The 8,806-nt window shown below is 40.0% G+C and overlaps 1 protein-coding gene across 3 annotated transcripts; it reads left to right on the top strand.

Moving 5' to 3' along the window:
* The first annotated feature begins 234 nt into the window (after positions 1-234).
* On the top strand, positions 235-5,815 carry LOC147898837 (ent-kaurene synthase CPS/KS, chloroplastic-like). 3 transcript variants are annotated; one of them, XM_087379714.1, is made up of 15 exons: positions 235-636; positions 939-971; positions 1,112-1,218; positions 1,344-1,650; positions 1,767-1,950; positions 2,075-2,292; positions 2,453-2,573; positions 2,668-2,780; positions 3,228-3,454; positions 3,787-3,899; positions 4,048-4,146; positions 4,329-4,544; positions 4,662-4,800; positions 4,917-5,162; positions 5,288-5,815. In XM_087379714.1, exons 1-15 carry the CDS (start codon positions 414-416, stop codon positions 5,573-5,575), a joined length of 2,634 nt encoding a protein of 877 aa, XP_087235840.1. In that variant the 5' UTR covers positions 235-413; the 3' UTR covers positions 5,576-5,815. The 3 variants fall into 3 exon arrangements, with proteins under 3 accessions (XP_087235840.1, XP_087235839.1, XP_087235838.1); XM_087379713.1 differs by having other exon boundaries at positions 939-1,046; positions 1,121-1,218; XM_087379712.1 differs by having other exon boundaries at positions 939-1,046; positions 5,288-5,814.
* The last annotated feature ends 2,991 nt before the right edge of the window (positions 5,816-8,806 follow it).

Genomic DNA, 8,806 nt, shown 5'->3' with positions numbered 1-8,806 from the left:
GCGGCGAAAATGACCGGGGAATTGGAAGCATGTTGAGGCCAAAGATCCTGGGCACCGGGTTGGGATGCCAGTCAAGAATCCGCCGTCCGCTTGAATAAAATTCCTTTTGTCGCATCCTAAATCGCCGCTAAAACAGCCGCCAAAATTTAACCCCCTCTGTGCTAAGGGATTTATAATGGCCTTGTCCGCCAACTCTACATCGTCGCCTCCCTTGAGTCTTCTATTTCACCATCCTCCTCCTTCGTCGCCATAGCTCCTCCTCCACTCTCGTGTTCTTCTTCCTTCTCCATAGCCCCTTTTCATCCCCTCTTCCTCTCCCACCTCTTTCTGTCCATATATTGCGTCTGACAAGCTTTCCCTCTCAGAAGCTTTCTTCTGTCGCATTGCGATCGCTTCTGCCCCTGGCAATCGCCATGGCGCTCTCTTCCCCTTCCTTTCCCCTCCAGACTCACGAGCTCCCCGCTTCCCCCTGCCAGCACCTCCCTCCCACTGCCTCCTTGCACTGCCGCCTTGTTCCAGCTAGCTTCTCCGCCTCACGCTTCCAGCACAGCTTCAAGCTCCGCAGCACCGAATTCCAAGAGCAGCAGCACCAGCACCAGCGGCAATCTAAGAACAGGCCCAATGTTCGAGCAATAGGTACGACTTCCTTGTCTTAATTCAGTATCCAAGGGTTAACTCCATTGAAGATTTAAACCTCGATTACCAACTGGCTCTACAATTATGCCAAGCCCCATGTCGAACAGAATTGGCACTCTCACTCGATGTAGCATGTCGTCGTTTCCTCAGAGTCCACACCCATGTCGCCAACCTTGTTCACTAATTCAAGATCATTGTACAAACCGAAAGTCTTCCGCATTTGCGATCAATGTCATCGTTCATGCGATAACTTAAACTTTCTTTAGAGTATGACGCATCTTCATTTTCACGGGACCCTACAGAGTGCTCCAGCAGTTCCGCTGAAGCATATCCGGGTAACCAACCAGCTTTCCTTCACGTCAATTTCTCCTCCCATGCTGTTCAACCTCTTCCCACACACGCTGCAGGCGGTAAGCACAACTGAAATTTTGGCTGTACCTCACCAGAGTATCGACTTATAATGTCTGCTAAACAGCGCTTGCAGCTAATGTCAAGAACTCTACCTCACTGTACTACACGGATAAGGTCAAGGATGTTCCAGCGGGCTCGAGCATAGCAGCTCCGATTCAAGAAGTTCCCCTGGTAATTTGGAGCTAAATTTTATGCTGCGATGCTTTAACCTCAACCTTTTATTATCTCCTGCTGGTTGCATGTAGAAAGGAAGTTAGGTGCATAGGATCTGATTTGTATGTTCAATCACAACACAGATTGGAGACGATGCAGACAAAATGCGAGAGTGGATTGAGACAATCAGGGCAATGTTTCGTTCCATGACCCTTGGCGAGATATCTATTTCTGCCTACGACACGGCCTGGGTCGCACTAGTGCCAGATTTAAATGGCGGGGGAGGACCTCAGTTCCCAAATTCTGTAGAATGGCTTAAGAGGAACCAGCTTCCCGACGGGTCTTGGGGTGATAAAGAGCTGTTTCTCGCTTACGATCGAGTCTGCAGCACTGTTGCCTGCGTCGTGGCGCTAAAGACGTGGAACACGGGGGAGGAGAATATCAAGAGAGGTGTCGATCGGATACTCCACCAATTGTTTGATCGCTAAATCTTCTTGTGCGCTGCTAAATTCACTCAAACAAGAGCAGATCGAGCTCTAATTAAGCGTTTATACTCTAATTCTCAGGGTTGGAATTCATCCACGGTAATGTGGCCAAAATGGAAGCAGAGGTGGACGACTATATGCCAATTGGATTCGAGATCGTTTTCCCTGCGATGTTGGAAGATGCAAAAGACCTGGGTCTGGACCTTCCTTACGATGCACCAATGGTGATCCATATACAACAAGAGCGCGAAAGGAAGCTAAAGAAGTGAGAACCTGGTACCTGCATTGAATAGTTGTGTGGACTCATTGAAGAGTTGTGTGGACTTTGATAGACTCATTGGCGAATCATTGGAGTTAATGTTGCTAACACTTTTCTACGCACCACACAGGATCCCCATGGAGTTACTCCACACTTATCCTACGACATTGTTACATTCTCTCGAGGGTCTACACAGAATAGTGGATTGGAATAGGCTTTTGAAGCTACAGTCGAAGAATGGTTCATTCCTTTTCTCTCCAGCCTCTACTGCTTGTGCACTGAAGTACACTGGAGACCCAAAGTGCCTCGAGTATCTAACATTGGCACTAGAAAAATTCGACAATGCAGGTATTTTTACAGGATCAGGCAGCTGACATTTGCAAAACTCATAGCTCGAATGATTTCATTTTGGACGTTGACCAAGGCAGTGTAATTTGCGTACTTCAATAAGTGAGGTATTCTGACACTAGTATGAAGATGACTCGCTAAAGCATGCGATGTTGGACAGTGCCGAATGTATATCCGGTTGATATGTTCGAGCGTTTGTGGATCGTGGATCGGCTGGAGAGGCTAGGGATATCGCGCTATTTCAAAAGCGAGATCAAAGACTGTTTGGACTATGTATACAGGTGAGAGATCGAAGAGGGACAATGACACCAATGATATGGGTTTGGCAAGAGAGAAAATGTTTTAACGGATTGGATGCAACAATGAATTGGGCAGGCACTGGACAAAGAAAGGGATCGCATGGGCTAGTGAGTCAGATGTATATGATGCAGACGACACGGCGATGGGATTCCGCTTGCTACGACTTCACGGCTATGATGTTTCCCCAGGTAAAGCCAGAACCAGCAGCCCCCTAGTCCTTAGTTTTGTAACAAACTTTGTATAACATTATAGCCAAGTTATCTCAAACCATCGCATCGATTGGTATTGTCTCGTTGTTTGCTGACTCTTGTCTTATTAATAAGCAATAGCATTCTTATCGCCTTTCAATATTTAAGTACTAACACTTGTATGCATTTAAATCCATAGCATCGAGTGTCACCATGCTTGATTTTTGTCTAAACACGGATTTGCAATGTTGACATTTTGTCTTGTTTATCCATTCTTGATGGACATATTTGCATAAAACCCTGATAACTTATATTTTGCTTTATGCACAATATCCATCCCTAGAGCATGGCACCGTATTACCGTGTGAGACCTTTGCTTTAAACAGAGGATTGATCTATTTTTCTTGTTGCATGTCCCTCGTGCTCCATGGTCATTGCCCCCCACAGATGTCTTCAATGGCTTCAAGAAAGACAATCAGTTCTTTTGCTTCGAGGGGCAAACCAGCCAAGCTGTGACTGGCATGTATAATTTGTATCGAGCCTCACAAACAATGTTGCCTGGTGAAACCATCCTAGAGGAGATCAAGCACTTTACCAGAACTTTCCTACAAGACAAGGTGGCAAAGAACGAGGTCCAAGACAAGTGGATTATTGCTAAAGATCTCCATGGCGAGGTAACCTCGCCAATTTATAGTTGCATATACATTTTGTAGTTTCTAAAGTCAAGCTTCTAAGTGAAGCAAAACTAGGTACATGTTAAGAATTATCTTGGAGTAATTTAGACATATACACCTAGATGTATGTATTATGATGGGTAGGTATACCTATTATACATTATGTTTCTCCATTAGTGGCACCTAATAATCTTACTCATGAGCTAAGCAAAGTTAAATTGCACCAGTCACTTCTCTAAGCCTCATAGAACATTTCTCCTCATTCTATTCAACTTTTATCTTTACTCGTCCCTTCTAAATCATCTCACTATGTTTAGCACATTGGTCCTCAGGTAGAGTATGCACTCAATTATCCGTGGTATGCAAGTCTTCCACGTATCGAGACAAGAAAATATGTAGACCAATATGGATCTAATGATATATGGATTGGAAAATCCTTGTACAAGTAAGATTTTTGGTAACCCTCACTTCATGCTTATGTTATAATTTTATAAAAAATCTCTTTATTTCTCCTCCTCCTATTGCCTTCATGAGATGTCAAGGATTCGAGTATATTCATTCATATTTTGACCATGTATACGTTGTTCTTGTAGGATGTTTTCTATAAATAATGAAACCTTTTTAAATCTAGCCAAGGCAGACTATAACTTGTGTCAAACATTTCATCAAAAGGAGCTTGCTCAGCTAATCAGGTGACATTACGTCTTTGGCTTAATTTTTATAGTTTTCATTCTTTCTTATGATAGCAAAAAATGAACCTATGCTATCACCCTTCCACAACCCAAAATAATGCAAAAATCTAGGGGCCTTATGAATTGAGAGTGACAATATATGTTCTTGCAATAGTTTCTAACATTGTCTTTGTACAATGTAGATGGAACAAGGAGTGCCAATTTGATAAACTTGGCTTCGCTCGTCAAAAGCCAATAGAATGCTTTTTCTCTATAGCAGCTACATTATTTGAACCTGAGAATGCTCTTGCTAGACTAGTATGGGCAAGAAGTAGTGTTCTTACTACAATAATCGATGATTTTTTTGATACCAAAGGGTCTATTGAAGAGCTCACTGCATTCTTGGATGCAGTAAGGAGGTATATTCTTGATCAATTTTCAATTTATGTCACGCAAATTTTGTTCAATCTAACTTTTAAGTTCTTAGGGGCTCCTTGGATAACACTACTAAGAATATTGGTTTTCTTTATCTATAGTTGGGATCCTTCACTAATAAAGGGCTTCTCCCAAGAGATGAGAATATTGTTTATGGGTCTCTATAATACCGTAAATGCTATCAGTCAAGAGGCTTTTGTCTCTCAAGGCCGAGACATTAGTTTTGACATACGAAAAAGTGTAAGTACACTACTTTGTTAATATCATTCCTTTGATAAAGTGGGCATTTGGTTTATTTATTATTTGTTCACTTGAGTTTACGCATGCTAAGTAATGAATTTTGTGTTATGTGGTAGTGGACAAGATGGATCACCACCATAGTGACTGAAGCTAAGTGGACAAGCTCTCGTTATTTTCCATCATTTGAGGAATACTTTGAGAATGCAAAACCTTCGATAGCATTAGAGCCAATAGTAGAGGCTTCGCTATTCTTTGTGGGTGAAAGGATTCCAAAAGACATTGTTGCTGGAAAAGAATTTTACAAAATTATGGACTTAGTCAACATAGTGGGACGCTTGAATAATGATATTCAAGGTTATAAGGTTAGTGATCATTCTCATATGCACATGGTATTTGAGGTGTTCATTGGGATTTAAGAATGTTCAAAAGGGTTGCATAACATATCCTACCTAGAGTTCTAAATTGTTTGAATTATTGGCTTTTGTAGAGAGAAACTTCAGAAGGAAAATGTTCTAGTGTGAACATCTATCTACAAGAAAACCCTGGGACTACAGAGGAGGATGCTATCAATCATTTTAAGCTTTTGATAGATCAAAGCATGGTCTTATTAGTACAAGAAACCCTAAAGAGTACAAGCGTCCCAAGACCATGCAGACAACTATATTTTAACACTGCTAGAATCATGAACTTTTTCTACCGTAGATGCGATGGTTTTTCATCACTTACTGAGATGTCCGAACATGTAAACTCAGTATTATATGCTACAGTACCTTGAAATTTTCACAATTCATGAGCCATTATACATCTATTCATGTATAAACAATCTCTCACAATTGTAATTAGCCCATGCCTTGATGTCATGAGGTCAGTAGACATCAAAGTACCTTTTACATATACATCCCCACAAAGAAGAACATAGCTTCCTTCATAGTAGCATATACTGGATTGTTAAATTATTTGAACCCTTATTATAACTTTGAACATGGGCACAATAGTACTTGAGGTGCTAAATGTTTCTTTATTGATGTCTCTTTATGTAAACAATAAAAATCTTTCACGCTTGCCCATTTTTGCAAATGAAAGTTCTCATTCAGGTCTCATGACATAACTTTAACTCACCCATAATAATATTAAAGATGAAATAGAGAAATTAAGAGTCATACTATAGCACTCTACAAAACTCAAATGTGATCCTCTACTAATAGAAACATGTGAATTCATAATGCAAGATGGAACAAGAATATGAAGAATGAGTTGGACATACGTTCGTCAAATTTTCTTGTAATTTATTAATCTATGTACACGTGCTTATGATTAGTATTGATATTCTTCATTGACATTATAATTCATATGCCAAGTTTATATGAGCATACTCATTGAGGGGAAATTACATCACTATGGGTTAGAATCTATTGTCTTGCATAATATCCAAATTTGGGCATCTCTACAATAATGTAACTTCAAGTCTATGCTCTACTTAAGGCCAAAATTGAACTTTAATGCAAGTTATAATCTCACAACAATTGAGAAAACCTTGAGAAGGAATTTCAATTTTCTTAGAAGGGATTATCAAGATTGATAAAGCTTAGCACAAAAAACGCCTAGGTGTAGCCAATCATGGTGACATTTCTAGAGCACATTTCTACTAGTGGTAGTGGGTACTAGTGGGAAGATGCAATCTCAACACTCAAGTATCATTGATGAGATCTCATTAAAAGATGGATATTGGTGATATTCAACAGCATTAGATGGAACATCCATCTAGAGGAAAAGGTCCTTAATTTTAAACCCACATATTGATTTTACCTCAATTGCTTCATGAGCTTTAAAAGCCCTTGGTATGGCCATGAAAACATAAACCAACCAACAATTCTTATGTCAGTTTGTACGAATTTGGGTGCTTATCATGCTAAGAACACACAATCCTCCTGTTGGATTTTGCTGGTAGCCCAGCCTAGGGTAGGCGGTCATATACATCATTGTCTAGCCATAACATGCGATTAGATGGTTGCCATGGGAGAATTTCTCGGGCATCGAAGCCAAGATCATAATAATTCAATGGGATGAGGGAGCAGGAGTGGTAGCACATGCACCCATCTTGCTAGTAGCCCAGCTTAGCATAGGGATGCTTATACAGTTCTGAAGGAGGGGGGTGCGGAGACCTATCCTAGTAATACATCATCGTCTAGCCATGACATGCAATTAGATGGTTGCCATGGGGCAATTTCTCGGTCATCGGAGCCAAGATCATAATAATTCAATGGGATGAGGGGGGAGGAGCGATGGCACATGCACCTAGCTAGTAGCCTAGCCTAGCATAGGCGGTCATATACATCATTATGTGTGATTAGATGGTTGCAATGGGAGAATTTCTCGGTCATCAAAGCCAATATCGTAATAATTCAATGGCCATTATAATAAGAAATTCTAAAATTCTAACACTTTGATATGTTCTTATATTGTAACTCCAGCTTAATGATAATCTGAGCATGCGAATTAGATGGTCCCTCATTCAAAGTCATTGTTATTATAGTCTGATTGCGACTCAATGCTAATTTGAGCCTGTGAACTAGATGGTCCCTCATGCAAAGTCATTGTTATTACAGCCAACTACCTTGAAGAAAGGAAAGATCAAAACTGGACATCAAATTAGCATTGAGTTGGTTCATTAGATTGTAATAACAATAGCTCTTGGTCATAAGAATGAGAACTATTGTTATTACATTCTGATGAACCAACTGAATGCTAATCTAAGCTTGTGAACTAGATGGTCCTGCATGCAAAGTCATTGTTATTATAGCCTGATTCCAACTCAATGCTAATCTAAGCCTGTGAATTAGATGGTCCCTCATGCACAATCATTGTTGATTCCAACTGAATGCTAATCTAAACCTATGAATTAGATGATTCCTCATGTATAGTCATTGTGACTAAAACAAGCACAGTGGTTGTTGGGATTAGTATACTATTTGGAATTTACATTTCTTCTTTTTTGGGATTACTTGAGGATTTATTGATTGGGATTTACCAAAACAAGCGCAATGGTGGTTTGGGATTTACTAAACGTTATATTTTGTGGGGGTTGCAATTAATCCTAAACCAAGGAAAATGCATTTTCTTGCCATTGCCTACCTCCTCTAGCTAGTGCCTACCTCTTCTAGCCTTAACTATCATACAACTAGCCTGTCATATTCATCAATGTAATGTGGGTGGAATCTATCGGTAAAAGGGTCTTCAAAGATGGCAACGATCTCACTAGATTACATCGTTAAGCATGTCAAGACGGCTTGATTTTACATATTAGAATATGTGAACAATTATAGTTTGGATAGTAGGAGAGCAAACTAAGTTTAAATAGCCGACAGGTCTCGAGTGAAGGAACAGCAAAGGAATAGAGATGGAAAGCCATAGTAGCAATGACATTTTTTTGCTACTTGTCCTGAGCTTGATGAAGCCATTTTGCAAGGGGTCCCTCGGTAACCCAAGATTGTTGTAGATGAGATTGATTTCTTGGAGGAGGAACATATAGGTTCCCAAGAGGTCATTTACAAGATGGTCAGATTGCAGGAGGAACCGTGGGAAGACCTTCAATATTATAAGAACCCATAGTTTATGAAGTATGTTATTGAAGGCTCCCACTATGCGAAGTGTTGAGCCCTTGTCCTAGAATCCTTGCGTAAATATAAAGTCCTTCAAATATCTCGAACTTGATCTCTTGGAATCTTGGATATATATTACCTAAGACTTTTTTAAGGGCTGACCAACCCTCTAATACAGTCGGCTTTTCAATAGAACTTGAGTTAAGCAATAAATTGTCTTCTTTTTTAAAAAGTAGTAAATTGTCTTTGTATTTATCCATCCTTAGATACCATGGTCATCTCTTTTCAAAATGTAGAAGAGTAAAACTTGGTTGTATACTACCCGAGTATATAACTTTAGGGGATGACTATACATTTGGCTTTTCTATATAACTATAATTTTAAAGTAATAATTTTCCATTTATCAG

Source organism: Dipteris shenzhenensis, chromosome 9 (genome assembly GCF_047967505.1).
Source record: "Dipteris shenzhenensis isolate YYH24624 ecotype China chromosome 9, Dip_SZ_1.0, whole genome shotgun sequence".
Lineage (NCBI taxonomy): Eukaryota > Viridiplantae > Streptophyta > Polypodiopsida > Gleicheniales > Dipteridaceae > Dipteris > Dipteris shenzhenensis.
This window is presented reverse-complemented; position numbering and strand designations above follow the sequence as displayed.

What these genes read in the sequence shown, in the direction of transcription:
- LOC147898837 (XM_087379712.1), top strand. Translation starts at nt 414, where the DNA reads ATGGCGCTCTCTTCCCCTTCCTTTCCCCTCCAGACTCACGAGCTCCCC. An exon ending in CTAAAGATCTCCATGGCGAG is followed by an intron (nt 3,455 to 3,786) that starts GTAACCTCGCCA and finishes ATTGGTCCTCAG; the next exon opens with GTAGAGTATGCACTCAATTA. An exon ending in ATTGGAAAATCCTTGTACAA is followed by an intron (nt 3,900 to 4,047) that starts GTAAGATTTTTG and finishes TTGTTCTTGTAG; the next exon opens with GATGTTTTCTATAAATAATG.